The sequence below is a fragment of the Haliotis rufescens genome, unplaced genomic scaffold (assembly GCF_023055435.1).
Source record: "Haliotis rufescens isolate VD_foot unplaced genomic scaffold, xgHalRufe1.0.p SCAF_8, whole genome shotgun sequence".
Taxonomy (NCBI): domain Eukaryota; kingdom Metazoa; phylum Mollusca; class Gastropoda; order Lepetellida; family Haliotidae; genus Haliotis; species Haliotis rufescens.
Window position 1 is genome coordinate 15,924,792 of NW_025964372.1, and position 21,655 is coordinate 15,946,446.

At 40.3% G+C, this 21,655-nt stretch overlaps 2 protein-coding genes across 3 annotated transcripts; both read right to left on the reverse strand.

The window, feature by feature from the left end:
• Positions 1-1,249: 1,249 nt before the first annotated feature.
• LOC124144848 lies at positions 1,250-11,377 on the reverse strand. Its single transcript, XM_046514453.2, has 4 exons — positions 11,252-11,377; positions 4,324-4,447; positions 1,713-1,856; positions 1,250-1,485 (listed from the first exon to the last, which is right to left on the reverse strand). The coding sequence occupies exons 1-4, from the start codon at positions 11,313-11,315 to the stop codon at positions 1,452-1,454; spliced, it is 366 nt and encodes a 121-aa protein (XP_046370409.1). The 5' UTR covers positions 11,316-11,377; the 3' UTR covers positions 1,250-1,451.
• A 3,052-nt stretch (positions 11,378-14,429) lies between these two features.
• On the reverse strand, positions 14,430-20,891 carry LOC124144849. 2 transcript variants are annotated; one of them, XM_046514454.2, is made up of 4 exons: positions 20,706-20,891; positions 15,933-16,020; positions 15,250-15,405; positions 14,430-14,981 (listed from the first exon to the last, which is right to left on the reverse strand). In XM_046514454.2, exons 1-4 carry the CDS (start codon positions 20,767-20,769, stop codon positions 14,948-14,950), a joined length of 342 nt encoding a protein of 113 aa, XP_046370410.1. In that variant the 5' UTR covers positions 20,770-20,891; the 3' UTR covers positions 14,430-14,947. The 2 variants fall into 2 exon arrangements, 1 of the variants encoding a protein (XP_046370410.1); XR_006862475.2 differs by lacking the exon at positions 15,250-15,405 and having other exon boundaries at positions 20,706-20,890.
• Between the last annotated feature and the right edge of the window lie 764 nt (positions 20,892-21,655).

A 21,655-nucleotide genomic window follows, 5' to 3' on the forward strand; every position in this document is an offset into this window, starting at 1 on the left:
GGCATTAAGGGGCGTAAACAAGGACAAGGACTGGTCGGCTCTGAGTCAGTATATTGTGTCTGAGTTTGGTTATTCTTGTTAAACTGCGGCATGGTATCTCATTGGGCTAGCACTAGAAAATCGTCATTAGTTCGGACTAGTACACGTAGCCACGCACTCGCGCGCGCACACACACACACACATCCCATTGTCTGCATCCCATGCTTCCGTGGCCACATGCAGTCTTCCATTTCAAAGAATCATTCTCTTCCTGTAAACGTATAAAATTATCATAGACGTCATTCTTTTTCGTTTTTGTTTTCACGTTACACGAATAAATAATTGAGCTGAGCTGATCGAGGTTAGACTGCGCAACGAGAGGCCGTTCGGGCGACATCATGACTGCAAATGATATACTTTATGGTGCTATAAGTTGTTACTGCAAAAAATATTCTTCTTTGAATGCTGGTTTAACTGATTCATTGAAAGTTCGGCCCGAACTATCCGGGGTAGAATAGGTCTTCAGCAACCCATGCTTGCCGTAAAAGGCGACTATGCTTGTCGTAAAAGGCGACTATGCTTGTCGTAAAAGGCGACTGTGCTTGTCGTAAAAGGCGACTATGCTTGTCGTAAAAGGCGACTATGCTTGTCGTAAAAAGCGACTATGCTTGTCGTAAAAGGCGACTATGCTTGTCGTAAAAGGCGACTATGCTTGTCGTAACAGGCGACTGTGCTTGTCGCAAGAGGCGACTAACAGGATCTGGTGTTCAGGCTCACTGGCTTGGTTGATGCATGTCATCGTATCCTAATTTCGTGGATCGATTCTCATGATGTCAATCACTCGATTGTCTGGTCCAGACTCGATTATTTACAGACCGCCGTCATATAGCTGGAACATTGCTAAGTGCAGGGTTAAACAAACAAACATTGAAAGTTCACGACAGGGACCTCTTGGAGTTTTGGCAGACAGATACAAAACAAAAATTGAATCTTTCAACCACATAGCCACATACCAGGATCACACAAATCTTTCTTATACAAAGTAGGTATACAACATTTTAATGAATAAAGGCACATATTAAGTCCCAGACTTGTAAAACATTTAACAACGTCAGATACCACTATAAACTGCACAATATCAGACATAATGTCAAGAAGCAGTATTCCATTTCACTGCACGTCCGACTAATGTCAGACCAAATAACCACAAAAAGTAATACTACTGCAATATCTCTTTTAATTGCTTAATATCAGAGAATTTTTCGTAAGCAGTAACAGATCGAATCAGGAACTAAACCACTCATGCAATATATGAATTATTATCTATAAATTTCTTAAATGTACATGATTCTGAAATTTCGGAAGAAATATTATGAGATAAAAATAAACAAATGGGAGTTATTTACAACCATACAAAATACTACAAAATACACATATCAATGCACATGTCACTGTAAGGCCTTGGGATCTTGTTAACAATCGGTAGTGCCAACAACATTCCTGGATCTGAAAAAGTCAAAAGTATAAAGAGAAACAAGTGCGACTGCCTCTGAAAGCTTTAACTTCCCAAAAGCCATCAACAATGGGTAAAACATGTTTTAATTGAATTGAATAATATGGAAGATGCATTTATTCGAAATGGCATTGTTCTTAAAAAATAATAGATTAAGGTATGCATATTTAATATCAATTAATAACGCTCTTTTTTTTCGAGAGGCAGAGGTAATTGAAACCTTTTCTGGTCGACCTTTTTGGAAGTTTTTCCCCCATCTCGTTTTGCTATCTCTCTCCTTTGTTTAGCATTTGAATAGCAGACGCAGCAGATGAAGATGCTTAGGCCGATAACAATGGCACCCATGATCGCAATGTAGACATATCTGTGGGATCATGAAAATAATTTATAGTAAGTTATTGTAAAAACAGCAACAAATTAACATCTTTTCGTCCTTTAATTTATGTTGTGGAATCAAATATTTATATACATATCATATACGATATCCATCAAATGTCTTCCCTAGAACAAACTTCTGTTGAACACTTTTCAAATTGTCTGTTCATGGAATTGACAAGTTGGCGTACGTGATTGTTGACATATTGAAGCGTTTTCATAAAAAATGTACCTATAGTTTAATAGGGAGATCAGAATACTATACTGGCGAAGTCCATAGAGTTTACATTTATTATTTTATTGACTATTCATAAGCGAAATATCATGTTTTATAGACTCAAGAAGCTGATATTTTGAACAGTCATTATATCTGCAAACGACGTCAGTCAGCGACAATTGTCATGTCCAGCAGTAACACATATCTCATCAATATGCCCCAAAGCAAATGTTTTTGCTTATATATTAACACAAACACAAAGGGGAGATTATGCACCACATTTTCGGCATCACGTTTGGTTAAAAATCCAAATAAGCACTGTCCAATTTGTAAGTAAGATAACTCATGATAATTAGCAAAGTGAGAGAGTGAGTTCGGTTTAACGCCGCTATTCAAGTTATATCGCGGCGTGTCAGCTGAATGTGGGAGGAAAGCCCGAAGTGATGCAGGTCTCAGACGTTTACCACTTCGGTGAAACCCTCAAGCACGGGTATGGTACGTGCTGACAAACCTAGAAACAATCGGGGCGAACCGGGATATGAACCCACAATGATAGGTTTCTGGCGTGCCCAAGGGACGCAACTCTGCACAGCGGCGCCTTAGGCGGCTTGGCCACCCGTGCCCCCGATAATTAGCAAAGACATGTTCATTCTGCCAAAAGACTATGCTGCAAGAAGAGATACCAGTTTGACTGAGGGCCTCTAAGGACATGTCATGGATTGGTTGTTGCCTTAATGCTACAATGCTTGCCGTAATACAACAACAATGACCACCACCCCGATCATCAACTTTCTGATGTGCAGTCTGGACCTGCTTACACAATCCAGTGAAGGGTCAAATGACGAGACATCGCCAACATGTAGGCCATCTCAATGCTCGACGGCCACGTGTTGTGCCGTGCCCTTACAAATTGCCAACAGATGTCAATGGTGTTCACAACTGGGGTAATCGTCGCTGGTCACTGTCCTATTGTCAGATGGTGGTGGTGAGGTGAAATTGGGTTTAACGTCGCGTCCAAGATTATTGCACTTATATAGCGTATCTCTCTCTCTCTCTGTGTGTCTCTGTGTGTGTGTGTGTGTGTGTGTCTCTCTCTCTCTCTCTCTGTGTGTGTGTGTGTCTCTCTCTCTGTGTGTGTGTGTGTGTCTCTCTCTCGCTCTCTCTCTCTCTCTGTGGCTGCTTGTACTAGTCCGGACTGACACCCATTATTGTCCAGTTTGCTAGACTGGTGTTCCGACACTGTGCCTTTCAGGACGACAACGCCCGAGCTTTCTGTGCACGAATCGTCAATGCTCACCTACACCGGCATAACACCCATAGAATGCCATTGCCAGCAACGAGCAAAGACCTTTCACCAATGGAACACGTCCAGGACATGATAGGGAGAGGTGTGCGTCAACGTTATAATTCGTTCTTTGACTAACGGTGTCCAGGCGCGTCAAGAGGAGTTGGACAGACTCCCTCAAACCGCCATTAGGAGACTCATACGCGGTGTGTCTTGTTTGCAAATGTTTGACACATCGTGGCGATATAACGCACTATTGATAAAAACGTCCACTTTGAAATTTCTTATCTTACCCATATCGTCCTTCAAGACCATTGGTGGTAATAACATCAACTGTCTTACGTCAATGCTGGTTGTAATGTGTTTGCAATTAGGTCATTATTATCATAAAACTCTTACTAAAAACTAATATCTCTTACAATTTTGAAAATATAAGTTAGTTCAGAGTATCCATATTTTATTATGAAGAATTTAGCACCAATCACAGTCGTCACACAGCAAACAAACAATTAAGATAAACTTCTTTGATAGGCATTTAGAAGTTGGAGTACTAAGTAAGGATAAGAATTATAGAAGAACAACTTCTTTATTACAATTAAGAGCGACGTTTCGGTGTAGGTTCACTTACTTGCTTGATAACGGTGTAAAGAATAAAGCAAGCAATAATGTACGTAGGTTTCAGGGATTACTTCATTAAAATACGTATATCTGAACTCAACAAAACTCGTCATGCGAGGTATATACAACTGAATTCATACAATTTCATCATAGAAGCATGTGTATGTCCTAATTCCCAGACTTAATATGCTAAAGACGGGCATATGTTTATCATTGTTCTTCCTCCTGAACCACTCCTTTCTTCATGGTTTCCACCAAACTGATCAAAATGGATCCATTTTGGCTTTCCACCTATAATAACTTACAACAGATTTAACACTGATATTGTACACTTACCTCAATGTGTCTGAACTGACGCCACCCCCACCCCACCCACCACCCGATCTGTAATAGGTCCCGGAACTGTAATAGGTCCTGCGGTAACTTCCACTTCTACTCCCGGAAAATCTTCCTCCCCTAGCTGCAACAAGAATGGTAAATCTAAATACATGAATTAGGTTATTTACAAACAAAAATATTACTTTAAATTGTTGTTTATATGATAATGTGGAGAGCAATCTAAGACAAAGAAACTAAATCCAAAGCTTTCAAAGGAAATTCCTTGAAATGAAGTTTGGATTGATTTTTAAAACTGTCATCTGTTGCCTTGGAAAAGAGTGGCTAAAGATTGAGCTAAAGAGTTTCATCAACAATATAAGGGATGTAATATATGCAGCAGTGGTGAACTGAGGATACTGTTGATATGACATAAACGTTCAGGACACAACGGAGAGAAGAAGGGTGTTGTACACGTGTTGCTCTGGCATAAGATTCGGAATCACATCTGTGTCCAGGATGGGTGAATGCGAGATCAAAGAAGTTACATCAGTTCATACTTCATGTGATGTCTTGAACACATCTTGGGCATGTTCATTGAAGTTGTCAAGCTACTCAAGATTTACCTGACAATACCAGACACTACACTTCAACATCTGAACGGTCATTCTTTTGTCTTAGACGAACCATGATCCAGCAAAGTCTTAACACCACCATGCTGCTGCCCGTTCACAAAGAGGATCTTGATAGCATATGCATAACCGACATTGTCAAGGCTTTTGCACTTGCAAACCCGAGACGTCGTACCTTCTGTGAAGGCTTTGTACAGGGACTGTCCAACCAAACTCACAGTGATGAAGGGATCAGGTAAATATGGATGAAAATGTTTTGTAAGACTTCAGCTTTAAAACCCTTAAACAGATGTAACTAAATGTTATCATTTTAGAAGAAATGTTTTTTCATATTAATATGGATGCCTGAAAAAGTGTCAACCATATCCGTTATATCGACTGGATTGGACCTTAATTTTTCGAACAAGATATTAAAACATGTTTTCACACTGCAATATATTTCACTTTCCTGAAAAATGTGTGTGTGTGTGATGATGCAATCAACGTTCTCCATACCCAGGCGTGAGAAACGTCCAACGCCATCACAATCACAGGCAATCATGTAAGTCATCGAGTCTGACCACCGGGTCCATTTAGTATCCTCGCCATCGTCCATTTCTAACCTGGAGTTTCGAAGTTAGTGCATTTGTGAATTTAAACGATCGCTGATCGATATGTTTTACACGTATGTTTTATTTAAAAAAACCCATCCTTGTCATGTATGCAGACATCGTCAATTTGTCGCAGGTCTATTACCCGTGAATGCATTCGACCGCTATGCTTTCTCTTTTTTAACCAAGAAATCGAGACACGGCCTGGTGCATCAGCAAGTGCTGAGACCAATGAACGCTCAGATTTCACAGTTTGCGACATTAAAGTTACTTCACGGAATAAGGCAAGTGTGACTTCTGTGAGTGATAAATAATGTAGACAACACCTATTGTAGGCAAAGTAAGAGGGTAAGTGAGACCGAGGGGGCTCCGTTCTCGAGGATTTACAACACCAAACATAAGCGAGGCACGTATAAGTTTTAACCAGCTTAGATACCGACAAACAACGATCAAATATGTCAGAACAAATTGAAACACATGTAGATATGTCAAATCAAACAATGTCTGGCGTGTCCTCCCTATACAACAATACTCAATTGTAAGTGTAACATGGTTCTTGTGATAACAAAGACCCGTGAAGATCCGGGGTAGAATAGGTCTTCAGGTACAAATGCTTGCCATAAAAGGCGACTATGCTTGTCGTTAGAGGCGACTAACGGGGTGGTCAGGCTCGCTGACTTGGATGATGCATGTCATCGATCCCAATTGCGTGGATTGATGCTCATGATATCAATAACTGGATTGTCTGGTCCAGACTCGATAATTTACAGACCGCCGTCATATAGCTGTAATATTGATGAGTGTGGCGTTAAACAACAAACCAGTCGTGATAACAAATAGCGTCCGTCTCTATTCAATACATAGAGAAGACAATTAGTATTTTAGGAAATCATTCAGATGCACATTTCAAGAACAAAATCTAGGTTAGGTGAGGTGACATCTTGCTCTACCACAAGACCACGGATGCGGTTAGAACAAAAACTAAGCATATTTTTGTTTACATAATCAAAGTTATAGTTTCCAACAGTTCATAAGCATCACTTCTAAAACCTTTCCTTCAAAGTGATTGGCGTCGGTGGTATGACTGTGAAATTTCATCAGGTATCAGGGTTCGAATCCCAGCATATTCAACTATTTAGAAACAAACTTTAATTCTGGTATGACACGTTAATATAGTGAAGGCAGATGTTTGATTACACTAGTCTTGTAACAGTTTATTACACAGAGGATACAATGTTTGTTAATGTTAATACAATGTTTGTAAACACCCTGTTCATGTTTGTGAACAAAGCACGTTCAGCAGAACTTCAGGTGATTGAAAGGTTCTTAAATACCTACTTCAGCGGAGGCCCATTTTAAAATAAAAAAACCCTCATCACAAGTGATGTGGACTTCATTCCGTCATTGTGCATAGTTGAACCTCCATGAGATTTTGCGTTTTAGTTGTAGTCAGTTGGTCAGGGGTGAAAACAAGATTCTCGTTCCACATTTTCCCGTATAACCTTTTTTGTTGCATAAAGGACGTGTGTGTACACAATTTTCATTGGGTAGTAAGCATGCAAGTGTGTGCATGATTTTTAGGAGGTCAAAATTGCATACAATTTGACAAAAGTGGTTGTAAGATTTGTATTTGAATTTATCAGAAATTGGCAAATATTGTGTTCCATTTAACAGTTATTCTAATTCTCAGTGTAAAAATCATGTTGTTTTACTTCATTTTCAAACCGCGTGAGTAGGTAAATTGATCCCAAACAATAAAACAAATGTTATATTGAAAGCTATTTTCTCTAGCGACACCAACACGCCCCAAAGTCAGATTTCAATTAAGATGGACATAGTTTCAATCAGAATTGAAGATATACTGGACCTTTCTCCGAACATTTCACTGGTCTATAATTTAAGTGAAAGAAACCACGTGAATACTTGTAGTATTAGGAAGTATATAAAAATTACACTACAGAGTCAAGGTGTGTGAAATAATGTCTTGTCACCGTCAATCTTTTCTTGAGAGGTAGATGTTTTTTTCAGTTAAGGAATGACATATCACAACTGCATCCAAGGGAACATCCCATGTTGTTCTTGGCGCCGCTGCACCTGGATGAGGCGCATCTGCTTGTGCATTCACAGGTGATCATTCCAGGCACAGCGCTGGCATTCGTTCCTGGGTCATGAGGATAGATTCCATGACATCCTCAGTAGACTTCCAACTATACTCTTCTGTCTGGTGGTGGAATGAGAGCCTTTCCTTTGTGTGCAGAACATCACATAATGCACTGATGTATGCCATGGGGATGCCTTCTTCTTGCCTAAATGGCCCATACCCTAATTTCAATTTGATAGTATTACTATCTATGGGGACGTTAAGCATGTTATGATTGTTTTCTCAGTAAGCCTGGCTTTCTGTCAGGACAAATTGTCCTGAAGCTTTGACGATAGGGGATGTAACTCTATGGTCACCACGTTTGAGAACAAATGCCCTATGGATAAAGACAGTCAAGAACGGCATAACGATTGTTGAAACATGCATGTAACCTGTCGATAGCGTTCAAACATTCAGTACATTGCTGTATCGAAATAACATCATATGAAACATCCTACCTGCAGATCCGAGATGGATGAATACTAAACCTTGCGTCTTATCAAAATCCAGTACGGACGGGGTGCCTAACGGAAAACAACGACTTATTCCTGTTTCATCGATTCGAAATCGGAGAACCTGCCTCAATCAAAGTCATTTTATTAATTATTTCTGCTACCACGTGTTTAACCCAGAACGGTTTGGGGTACATAGGCTCACACACAATGTGATGTACGCCATATACCAATCGAGATGGGTTGCCAACTTATTATGCAATAGGGCATGTTAATTATTGATGCTACCACATGTTTAACCCATTGAGATTCCTACTTCTTGCCTAAATGTCCCATACCCTAATTTCACTTTGATATTATCAGTGAGGATGTCCAGCATGTCATGATTGTTTTCTCAGTAAACTTCAGATAACACTAAGCGTTGCTTTCAGTTTTGACAAATTGTCCTGAAGCTTTGACGATAAGAGATGTAACACTATGGTCACCACGTTTGATGACAAATGCCCTATGGATAAAGACAGTCAAGAACGGCATAACGATGGTTGAAACATGCATGTAACCTGTCGACAACCTTCAAACATGCAGTATATTTCTTTACAGAAATGACATCATATGAAACACTCTACCTGCAGATCAGAGATGGATGACTACCAAACCTGTTGGCAAGCAATGCAATATCCGGTGTTTCCTATTTGGGCGATCGGGACAGTGATCACCTGTAACCGTCTATTACGCAACTTTGTATGTTGGGGGTGGTCATCAACACAATGATTGATTCACTCATATTCAGGTCACACTGACCTTGTTGAATAAACCTGCTTTTGCATTCACACAAGCCTCTTTTTCTGTTTGCTGAATATCAGACTACCGTGTAGTCTTTCTCACGCAATTAAAGCAGTACCTATGTTCTATGTAGGTTATTTAGCATGGATTCCTTTGCCTTAGGTATTCAAATGACTAAAAAACAGTCTTCTACATGTCTTGGTCACAGATATATATATAGAGTCTGGTTTTACGCCGCTTTTAGCAATAACACGGCGGGGGACACCAGAAACGCGCTTCACACAGTGTACCCTTGTCGGGAATCGAACCCGAGTGTTCGGCGTGACGAGCGAACGCTTTAACCACTAGGCTACCCGACCGCCCCCTTTAATAACGCTATTGTGATACGGTTAATCATAATATTTTTTATTTGTTTTGTAAATTGGTTAACGCCGCACTCAGCGCGTTTCCAGCTAAATGATACTACTCTGTAAATAACCGAGTCTGGGCCAGATTATCTTGTAATTGACACTAAGACCATCGATACAAGACATGAAGACATCCAAATCAACGATCTTGACCCTGGGTAACTTGTTTTAGTGTTTTTAAAAACTGTCAACAACAAATGAAGTATATATAATAAATAGGATAGTTCATATGTCCAGTGAAATGTTATTTGTATCATCTCGTGGTGTGGAAAAGAGATATCTCCTTTTCCACGTCATTCAATGAGAGATACATCATATTTCACAAGGCACAAGGCAGCTCCTCTCTATATTTGTTTGATCCTTAAAAGCGTCTCGAAAATGTCAAGTGTTATTTGTTGCTAGAATTTTCTATTGTTGGCATGCAACAACCGGAGTACTTGAAGGTTATCCGCCTTTGTGTATCCACAATGGTATCGACTTTATTGCTTCAGAGGTTTCTGGAAGGTTGGTTGTATGTATATAAGAACGTGACGAGGGCGATTGAACGTCTTCTATTCATTCGTCACCACTCGGCCCTTTCCTGCAAGAAGACTCGACCCCCTGTCGATGAATGTTATGTGCGAAAATACGCCAAACCAATCAGAATGCGCGTATGATTTCAAGTTCTTCGTCAAAGAATCCCTCAGAAATAATTTTTGATTTGACATGTGTCTTGCATCTAAAAATATACCCAAGACACAGTTAAATGTGTTCAATCATACTGTATAATTCCGCATGTCCCGATGTGGTTTAACTTGTACATGAAATATAAGTGAACCATTACACAACGAGCTGACAATTGTTTAGGTATGCCCGTTTGCGCTAAGACTGAACCCGGTCGCAAAAATGGCCATGAGAAGGACACGAGTCGCTATTCGGCTTGTCCCGGAATAACACGAGTTGGTCACGAATGGTCTTCTATTATCTGACTTGCGTCTTTTCTAATTGCTCATTACGGACGGTGTACGAGAGGCGTTCAATAAGATTTGCAACTTCAATATAAGACCAAGTCGCAGAATATCTTTTGCACGTTTATTTTTCAATATATTCTCCATTCACCTCAATACACCTATTCCATTTGTCCTTCAAGCTTTTGATACTACTTTTATAGAAATCCGCAGATTAACCCTCTCACCAAGCCTCTGTGGAAGCCTTTATGTCCTCGTCATCCTGGAAGCGTCTTCCACGCAGAGCAGATTTCATTTGCCGGAACAGGAAAAAGTCACTGGGAGCTAAGTTTTTGGCTGTAGGGTGGGTGATTTAACTGTTCGAATCCACATTCATGCACGGCGACCCTTAGGTGAATGAAGCCATCACGTCTAACTTATTGTTGTGTCACGAACTTGTTATGACACGTGTCAACCGGATGTTATGACTAGTGTCACACCTGCCACAAGCTGACATTGTAAACACAAATGCCCAAGTTGCAAAACTTATTGAACGCCCCTCGTACCTATCGGAAACCATCAACTTATTGCCAGTTGCAAACACTGATTCATGGATTAAAAATCACATGCTTCATTCAAAGACATTTGATTGTGGCAAATTCTGGTTGAGTAATAGGGATGTTAATTATTGTTGCTACCACATCTTTAACCCATGGGGACTCCTACTTCTTGCCTAAATGGACCATATCCTAATTTCAATTTGATACTATCTATGAGGACGTCAAGCATTTTATGATTGTTTTCTCAGTAAGCCTGGCTTTCTGTCAGGACAAATTGTCCTGAAGCTTTGACGACAAGGGATGTAACTCTATGGTCACCACGTTTGATGAAAAATGAACGATGGATAAAGACAGTGAAGAACGTCATGACGATTGTTGAAACATGAATGTAACCTGTCGATAGCCTTCAAACATTCAGTACATTGCTGTATTGAAATAACATCACATGAAACATCCTACCTGCAGATCCGAGATGGATGAGTACCAAAATTATTGGCAAGCCGTGCAGTAGCAAGTTTTTCATATTGGGGCGATCGAGACTATGAATGGTATGATATGATCCGTCTGATACATAGATAAGTATAACAGTTTTGTTGCGCAACTTTGTGTGTTGTGTTTGTGATCAACACAACGATTGCTTTCTCTCAGATACAGGTCACACTGGCCTTGTTCAATACAAATGCTTTACATTCACTGACATGTGCACTTGCTCATATATCTATCTGTTTGCTAAATATTAGACTGAGCCGCTCTTTAGGGCAGGTGAAGCAAGTGGCAAGGGTTTTGTCATCTGGGTTCGACATGGCTCTCAACAGGTATTGCCCATAATACATTGGGGTTATCGCGCGGGTGTGTTTTCGGATGTCATAAGCATCATGTATTATGAATAAACATAGCATTAGCATTAGCATCTATACTCCTGATATCTTGTATCTTTGATAATTATCTGAGATGTAAACTGTGTATCATTCATTCATTCATTCATTTCTTCATTCATTCATTTATTTATCCTCAAAAAGGTTGCCTACAAAAAGCCCCTGCTCGAGCCTTGTTATAACTGGAATACTGTTGAAACCCAACTCACTCACTCGAGACCAAAAAATCATCTTGGCTATATCTTTGTCATGGAGACAGAACAGCCTGTCTTAGATTGGCCCCCTTAGAAAATAAAATAGGAAGGGACAAATATACTTACCAGTCTTCTTATTTTACTTGGGTGTCAATTGTTATAATTCAATTTTGTTGTCAGGTTGTTTGGAAATTGTTTGTCAATTACATAAAGTTGTATTTGATGTTCTGGTATGTGTTTTTCAACTGACTTACTGACAACTTCATAAGGTTGTCGATTGTTTGTCAAATTGTTTGTCAACTGAATGTCAATTTTTTATATATAAATCCACTCCATGCTCCAATGTCTGGTCTACATTTCCAGTCCAGATTTGGTGTTTGTTGATAAGGTTGGTTGTTTAACGCCGCACTCAGCACGATTCCACCTACATGAAGGCAACCTGTAAATAAACCCATCTGGACCAGACAATCCAGTGTTTTGACAATGTGAGCAACGGTCCACCTCGTCAGAGACATACCACCGCTTCCATATATGGTCACCTCTTGCGATCAGCTTACATTTGTAGGATGTTGGGGACCTATCCTGAGCCGGTGTCATGTAGGGTCTGTATCACTAAGCCTAGGTAATAATAAACTGCTTGACTGATTTGCATCATACGTTATGAGTTGGTAGACTACCAAAGAGTTGAAAGACCCGAATCATACTTACTTAAAATTTGTTTGTTTGTTGTTTAACGCCGCATTCATCAATATGCCAGCTATATGAGGGCGCTATGTAAATAATCGAGTCTGGACCAGACAATCCAGTGATTGACATCATGAACATCGATCTACGCAATTGGGACACGATGACATGCATCAACCAAGTCAGCGAGCCTGACCACCGGATCCCGTTAGTCGCTTCTTACGACTCTTGAAGACCTCTTCTAACCCGGATCGTCACGGGTATCATACTCACTTCCACAGCAAAAAAATACCCTAGTTTATTCACCCTTTAAGTCGCCTCCGACGATCAGCATAGGTTTACGGGGACCAATTCTATCTCGAATTCTCTACGGGGCCTATCATAAGTCATAGTCCTAGATTTTATCCGAGTATTCAGTCATCATTTAATTTGAAGAGATGGGATGACCGTCCTCTGCCCAGCTGTACCTCGATAGACTGCACCTATTAACGTTCCCCTCCACCTGATCAGAATCAACTGTTCGGCCAGCCGCTCGCGTACAGTGTGTAGTGAATGTGTCCATGGACGTTTTATTTGTGATTTTACTGCAGCCTTGAGACCAGGCTATGAATATATTTCCATGGATTGGCTGTTGCGTATGCCTAATTTTCAAAAGAAAATATAACGTAACTGCAGAAGTTCATGGGAGAGGATTGGTTGGAGTATAACCTTGAAGCGCTTCCTCTCTCGCCAGTCGGCGAACAGTCATGGAAGAGTTACGTCCCTTAGCAAGATACCCTCTCGTCTTGCGGGCCCGGGATTGTATGGGGTCAATGTTCAAGCTGTTTGAAGGTCGTCTGTAAAGAGTCGAATCTGGATCAGACAATCCAGTGATTGACATCATAAACATCGCAATTGGGATGAGATGACATGCAATCAACCAAGCCACCGAGCCTGATCACCCGATCCCCACGGTTCAATGGTACAGATCTCTGGACCAGATTCTGTATGCTGCACACACACCAGTTGTCTGTCAGGCTGTGAACCAATCAGACATGAACATAACCAGAGACTGGTATTGGTGACAAAAGTGTGCGAGTCTGGTTAAACGCCACTTTTAATATTATTTAAGTTATATCACTGTCAACATGGTGTTGGGCGAAAGCCTAAAGAGATTCAGATCATAGGCATTTATGATGCTGAGAAATCTAAAAACATCCCAGGTAAGGGACTGGTGGGCTCGGAGTCAGTATACTATGTCTGAGTGGGGTATTCATGTAAAACTGCGGCCTGTTATCTCTATTGGTTAGCACTATAAAATCGGCCTTAGTCGGGACTAGTACAAGCACGTACGCACACAAACACACGCGCGCGCGCACGCACACGCACACGCACACGCACATACACTAACACTAACACACACACACTAACACGCGTACACGTTGCTATATATCGGTTCAATAATCGATAAACGATATTTTGTCTGCATCCCAAGCTTCCGTGGCCACATGCAGTCTTTCATTTCAAAGAATTATTCTCTTCCTGTAAATGTATAAAATTATTAAAAGACCTCAGTCTTTTTCGTTTTTGTTTTCACTTTACAGGAATAAATAATCGAGCAGAGCTGATCGAGGTTAGACCGAGCAACGAGACAGAAGGCCGTTCGGATGGCATCAAGACTGCAAAGAAATGATATACTATATGGTGCTATAAGCTCTTACCGCAATAAAATATTCTTCTTTGTAAAGTTGGTTTAACTGATTCATTGAATGTTCACGACAGGGTTCTCGTTGATTTTTGGCAGACAGATACATGGGAGGTCCCAATACAAAAATGAATCTTTCAACCACATAGCCACATACCAGGATCACACAAATATTTCTTATACGAGGTAAGAATACAACATTTGACAAACCTTTTTAATAAACAAAGGCACATACAAAGTCCCAAACTTGTCTACAAGAAAACATTCAACAACGTCAAATACCACTGTAAACTTCACAATATCAGACATAATGACAAGAAGCACTTAATGTGTGTTTAATTTCACTACACGTCTGTAATGTCAGACCTAATGATTACAAAAAGTAATGCAACTGCAATATCACTATTAATAGCTTTATATCAGAGACTATTTTCGTAAGGAGTTACAGATCGAACGAATCAGGAACTAAACCAGTTATATAAGATATGTACATCTATAAATTTCTTAAATGTATAGGTCGCCATATGGCTGTAGCAATGCCGATGCGTCGTTAAATTTTAACTCACTTAAATGTACATGATTCTGAAATTTCGGAAGAAACATAAGACAAACACCAATGAGATAAAAATAAACAAATGTTAGGTATTTACAACCATACAAATAATACCACAAAATACACATATCAATGCACATGTCACTGTAAAGCCTTGGGATCTTGTTAAAAATCGGTAGTGCCAACAACATTCCTTGATCTGAAATAGTCAAAAGTATAAAGTGAAACAAGTGCGACTGCCTCAAATAATATAACTTCCTAAGAGTTAATCGACAATGGGTTGATGTGTAAAACATGTTTTAATTAAACTGTATTTTATGGAACATGCTCTGTAACTGAAAAAAATATGGGGAAATTAATCAGAAATCATGTTGTTAATAATATTTGTTGTCAGTCTCAGGTATGCATATTTAATGTCATTTACAGATGCTCTTTCTTTTCGAGAGGCCAAATTAAGTGAGTGAAACCTTTTCTGGTCGATGTTTTTGGTAGTTTTATTTTGCTCCAGTTCTTTTGCTTCCTCTTTCTTTCTTTCAGCTCTTTTTTTCAGTTTAACATAGCAGACGGCAAAAGCAAAGAAAAGTCCGCTTAGCACAAGGAAACCCACCAATACTCCGACGAGTCTTTCGGATCATGAAAATGAATAATGTGTATTTATTGCAACAACAACAAACGTATTTCTTATTGGTAAACATTGCCTTTACCTTAAATTTTCGTTGATTAAGGTGAGTGAGTGAGTTGGGTTTAACGCTGCTTTTAACAGTATTTCAGTTATATCACGGCGCGTCAGCTTAATGTGGGAGGAAAGCCCGAAGTGATGCAGGTCTCAGACGTGTACCACTTCGGCGAAACCCACGAGCACGGGTGTATGGTGCTGACAAACCTAGAAACTCTGCACAGCGAATCACGGCGCCTAAGACGACTGGGCCCTCCTTGACCCCCAACATTTTTGAAAGAGTATATTATCAATAACAACGGCCAGACAACAAACATTCAATTTAAGAATTGTATTCATGGATATCGTAATTCTTCCTCCCAAACCACTCCTTTCTTCATCGTTTTCACAAAAGTCATCAACATGGATCCCTTTGGGCTTTCCACCATAATGACTCACATAGATTCAACACTGATTTTATAGTATTACACTCACATGATTGTGTCTTCATCGTCGCCACTCCCACTACTCCCGCTGTTGTAGTAATACGTCCTGCGGTAACTGCTGGACCGAGAATATCGAGCTGCAACAATAATGGGAAGTCCATAGACATGAATTAAGTTATTTCCAAACAGAAATATTATTGTAAAAAATGTATATATGGTAATGTAGAGAACACACACTGTCCCATGCACCACATCCTTAAGCAATCCAAGACAAAGCAATGTAATCCAACGCTTCCATAAGACATTCTTGGAAATGAAGTCATTCAACTTTTGGAATTTTATTTATTTGCAGTCACTCCCAACAGAAAATTGTGACTGATTGTTCAAACATCTTCAATACAATACATACGACAGTCCTTAACTGAGGATACTGTTGCTATGGCATAAACGTGCAGGAAAGAACTTAGAGAAAAGGGTGTTGCATGTTGTTCATATGAGAGGATTGCTCTGGCATAGGATTCGAAACCGGGAATCTCTCAGGCGAGGAAGCAAACCAGCATAGTAGGCACCGGTAATCATCTTTTGACTTTCTGAGTAATCAACAAGGATCACACCCTTTGCATCCCAGGATACAGTGGCCATAACATTCTTCATTGATCTTGAAGACTTGAATTTCTTTGGTGCCAGAGAAGTGGAATGTGCCATTCAATGGATTGACGTTTTAACTCGAGATCATAGTGGTAGACCCATGTTTCATTACCCGTTACTAATCCCTTTTTGAATTTGACGAAATCCTCCTCAATTAGCTCTAAATTTTCTCTGGCAATGTCAGTTCTTGTTCCCTTAACATCAGTTCAGCAATGTTAATACGTCTATCTGACAGTATAAGATTTTCTATCTCCTTGATTGAATTTTCATTGAAGGAAGTTGAGGGACGTCCAGACCTAGGGTCATCTTCAAGGCTTGATCTCTCACCCTTAAACATAGCTGCTCAACGTTTAACAGTGAAATAGCTAAGGCACTTATTGCCCCCATACACTTGTCATGAATGTCTTGCGGAGTACTTTTCTCAAAAGTAAAAAAAACTTGATGACTGCTCGGTACTCGTTCTTTTCCATTTCTGTGTCCATCTGGAACCCAATCACGTTCAACTGACTGTCGCTAATATACAGACGTCATCAAAAGACCAAAAACACTTGCAATGAACTACTGAGACAATGTGCTACATTGACTACTTCACTTTGTTATGGCCCACAGTTGAAAGTTAGTCAGATTTTTTTCTCACGTTTTGCATGTGTTTTGAATCCTGAATCCACAACATTTTGGTCACCCGGAAGTTTCTCCATAAAGACGCATTCTTCAGCTGACCATTGATTTTCTATGAAACTGTTTTGTTACATTTTAGCTGTTAAGCCCCTTAACAGATGTCGCTAAGTGTTTACTTTTGAAAGAAAGATATATTCATACTAAAATAAATTCTAAATACATCAGTGTCAACAATGAACTGGATTGGACTCTTTAACACTGATCATGGACCGCCTCCGTGGTCTTGTGGTAGAGCGTCCGCCCGGAGAGCGGAAGGTCCAGGGTTCGATCCCGGGCCGCGTCATACAAAAAGACGTTAAAAGATTGTACTTGTTGTTACCCTGTCTGGCGCTCGGCATTAAGGGGCTAAAACAAGGACTGGTCGGCTCGGAGTCAGTATACTGTGTCTGAGTGGGGTATTCATGTTAAACTGCGGCATGGTATCTCAGTGAGCTAGCACTATAAATCGGCATCAGTCGGGACTAGTACAAGCAGCCACACACACACATACACGTGCATGCACGTCGCTATATAAGTGCAATAATCTTGGACGCGACGTTAAACCCAATTTCACCTCACCTCACCTAACACTGATCATGAATATGTGAATGTTTTCACTCCGCCATATATATCACTTTCGAAAGGTTGTGTATGTTGATGTCATCATGAACATACTTCATATCCTGTCTAAAGTCAAACAAATAAACATAGGTGGTATTCGCAGGCCACTATTCACAACTGGTTACTTTTATAATATAAAGCGATTTTGTTTGTTTGCTGGTTAACGCCGCACTCCGCAACATTTCAGCTATATGACGGCGGTGACTAAAGAGAAATAAATCTTCGAACTGATTGTTGCAAAATGGCTGAGCATTAGTATTTAGAAACTCCCTTTTGGCCTAGGGGCAACAACAAAAGAGCAAAATTACATAATCACCAGCACACACACACACACACACTATCACGGATAATGGCCAGAAATTAACTGCTAATTAGTCGCCTCGTTCTAGTCCATTTCTATCCTTGAGTTTCCTAATGAGTGCATTTGTGAATTTGATAGATCGCTGATTGATATGTTGTTCACACGTTTTATTTGGGATAATTCCTTTTTTGTACCTGTATATTATATATGCAAGCATCGTTATTTTTCACATGTGTGTATAGTCCTCCTCACCCGTAAATGCACTCGACCGCTTTGTTTAACCAATGAATCAATGTCACCGCTTGGTTCTAGCGAGAGGGAAACCAAGGCGTGCTCATGACGTCAATATCTCTTGTGTAACATGTGCCCCAGTTTGCGCCCTTTACTCAACACAATGGCCAACGTGAACGCACGAAAAAGGGCGCGTTTGACTTCAGTGAGTGTTTCACGCAACGCAAATTAGACAATACAAACAACAACTATTGCAGGCAACCTGCCCTATCATGGTACACAGCCGTTCAGTTGCCTTCGTCGCTTTTCTTGCATTAATAAAACAGAGCACCAGACAAAGCTAATCCATAATGGGGTAAACAAAACCTGGAAGGTAACAATGCATTGTGGCTTAGATAAGAAATGACAAAGGCGTTATGCTTGAGATTTTAAATCTGAGGGAAAGTAAGACCGCGCGGGCTCTGTTCTCGAGTGTTTACAAAACCAACATAAGCCATCAAGAGTGTTTTAACTAGCTGAGATACCGACAAACATCGATCAGATATGTCAGAATAATTGTAAAAATATATGTCAAAGATCAAGCAAAATCAAATATATGACTGGTGTGTCCCCTCATACAAAAGCAGTCAATAAGTGTAACCTGTACTCGTGGTAACGATGAACGTTCAGCTATTCAGTATATAGAGAAGTCATTTAGTACTTTGGGAAGTAAATCAGATGCATATTTCAGTTTAAGATAGGTTTAACATAATAAGAGTAATAGTTTCCAACAGTTCATAAGTATGTCTTCAAAAAACCTTTCCTTCTGTCGGACTGGCGTCAGAGGTTTAATTGTGAATCCCGGGTTGGAATCCCAGGATCTTTAACTATTTAAAAAGACGTTAATTCTGGTATAACACGTTAAAATATTGGAGGTAGATGTAAGTTAACACTTGGAAAAAGTTTATTACAGAGAAACACGTTAATAAAATGGTACTTGAAAGGAACTACAGTTTTTTTTGTTTTGTTTTTTATAAAAAACTCGGGGGCACGGGTGGCCTAGTCGTCTGAGGCGCCGCGATTCGCTGTGCAGAGTTGCGTCCCTTGGGCACGCCAGAAACCTATGATTGTGGGTTCGAATCCTGGTTCGCCCCGATTATGTTTCTAGGTTTGTCAGCAACATATACCCGAGCTCGTGGGTTTCACCGAAGTGGTAAACGTCCGAGACCTGCATCACTTCGGGCTTTCCTCCCACATTCAGCTGACACGCCGTTATATAACTGGAATACTGTTAAAAGCGCCGCCTTAGACGACTGGACCACCCGATTGTACCTCAAAAGTGTAGACACCAACAGATGGAGATTCTGGAATATTGCAGGACATGAAAGGAAAGTTGACCACTATAAAGTTGAAGTCATTCCTCCTATCAAACAGACTTGTGGAGAGTTTTTGTCACTCGAAATGTTAATGCATTCATGAATATCTGAATATGATGAAGGTCTCTTTTAACCAGGTGATGGTCAATTATTCATCTTGAACCAACATTCAACTAATCTACACAGAAGTCATGTATTTCACAAGTTAATGATTTAAAATTTTGTGGGGAGATATTCCCGCTATATGAATAAATATAAATAATCGTGTCTGGATCATTCGCATCGATCCACGCAATTGGGATACGATGACATGCATCAACCAAGTCAGCGAACCTGACCACTCGGCCACTATAGTCGCCTCTTACGACAAGCATGGGTGGCTGAAGACCTATTCTACCCCGAATCCTCACGGGTCACGTGTTACAATGGGGTTAGCACTCGAAGACCTTTTATAGTCTACATCAGTAACGGTGTATATAACAGTAGGGTCTGAGATAATCTATTAACTTTTTTGAAATATGTGTATACTCCTGAAAAGCGTCTTGTAAATGTCGAGTGCCGTTGTTTCTTGATTATTTACAGGCGGTGTGCATAAACCAGAGTACTTCAAGGTTATCCGTTTTGTGTATCGACAATGGTATGGACAACATTGTTGGAGGAATGTCTAGAAGTTCGGTTGTACCTTTATAAGAGCGAGACGAGGGCGATTAAACGCCTGTTATAATCTGATTTGCGTCTTATCAAATCCAGTACGGGGTACCTAACGGAAAACAACGACTTATTCCTGTTTCATCGATTCGAAATCGGAGAACCTGCTTCAATCAAAATCAGTTGATTAATTTTTTCTGCTGCTACGTGTTTAACACACACACACACACACACACACACACGTGCATGCACGTCGCTATATAAGTGCAACAATCTTGGACGCGACGTTAAACCCTATTTCACCTCACCTCACCTCAAACATGCAGTATATTTCTGTATCGAAATATATGAAACATCCTACCTGCAGATCCGAGATGGATGAATACCAAGCCTATTGGCAAGGTGTGCAGTATCCCGTGTTTCATGTTGGGACGATGGGGTCAATTTAAGGCGTGGTACGCTCTGTGCAATATGTATTGATCAGGTACAACCGTGTATTGCGTAACTGTGTGTGTTGGGTTGGTGATCAACACAACAATAGCTTCACATAGATATGGGTCACACTGGCCTTGTTGAATATACGTGCTTTGCATTCACTAATATTTACACAGGCTCATATATCTGTTTTGTAAGTATTAGGCTACCGTATTAGAGGCTTTTATATGAACATGCTGTGTATTTTTTGTTTTATCGCACGGGATACTATACGGGTGCTGCCCGTGACTGTGCGAAAAATAGTCGAGCATGTACGCATGGGTCCTACTTTAGGTTTAGAGTGGGCCAGGTGAAGCAACTAGTCAAGGGTTTCGTCGGGTGGCCCATTCGTCTAAGGCTCCCCGAGTCGCTGTGCAGAGTTGCGTCCCTTGAGCACGCCAGAAACCTATGATTTTGGGTTCGAATCCCGGTTTGCCCCGATTATGTTAATAGGTTTGTCAGCACCATACCCGTGCTCTTTGGTTTCACCGAAGTGGTAAACGTCTGAGACCTGCATCACTTCGGGCTTTCCTCCCACATTAAGCTGACACGCCATGATATAACTGGAATACTGTTAAAAGCGGCGTTAAACCAAACTCACTCACTCACTTTCGGATGGTGTAAGTATCATGTGTTATGAATAAACATTGCACAAAGCGAGCCTTGGTGAGTACATATACTGTGTTCATTCCTGATAAAGGATATGTATAACCCCCAAACACACAGGCGTTATAACCTCTTCATTTTATCATGTTATTCTTCAAATGTTTTGGCCAAAAAGAATTTCTCATTGCCAGTTTTCCTGGAATGTGCGATTAATATATTGCATCATAAGGT

Bases quoted from the DNA above. Each gene is read 5' to 3' on its own strand.
- LOC124144849 (XM_046514454.2), bottom strand. From the start codon at position 20,769: ATGAAACACGGGATACTGCACACCTTGCCAATAGGCTTGGTATTCATC. The intron at 16,021-20,705 runs GTAGGATGTTTC...TTATTGTTGCAG, and splicing joins CATCCATCTCGGATCTGCAG to CTCGATATTCTCGGTCCAGC. The intron at 15,406-15,932 runs GTGAGTGTAATA...ATGATCCGAAAG, and splicing joins GACGATGAAGACACAATCAT to ACTCGTCGGAGTATTGGTGG.
- LOC124144848 (XM_046514453.2), bottom strand. From the start codon at position 11,315: ATGAAAAACTTGCTACTGCACGGCTTGCCAATAATTTTGGTACTCATC. The intron at 1,857-4,323 runs GTAAGTGTACAA...ATGATCCCACAG, and splicing joins GTCAGTTCAGACACATTGAG to ATATGTCTACATTGCGATCA. The intron at 1,486-1,712 runs GTTTCAATTACC...TGACTTTTTCAG, and splicing joins AAAAAGGTCGACCAGAAAAG to ATCCAGGAATGTTGTTGGCA.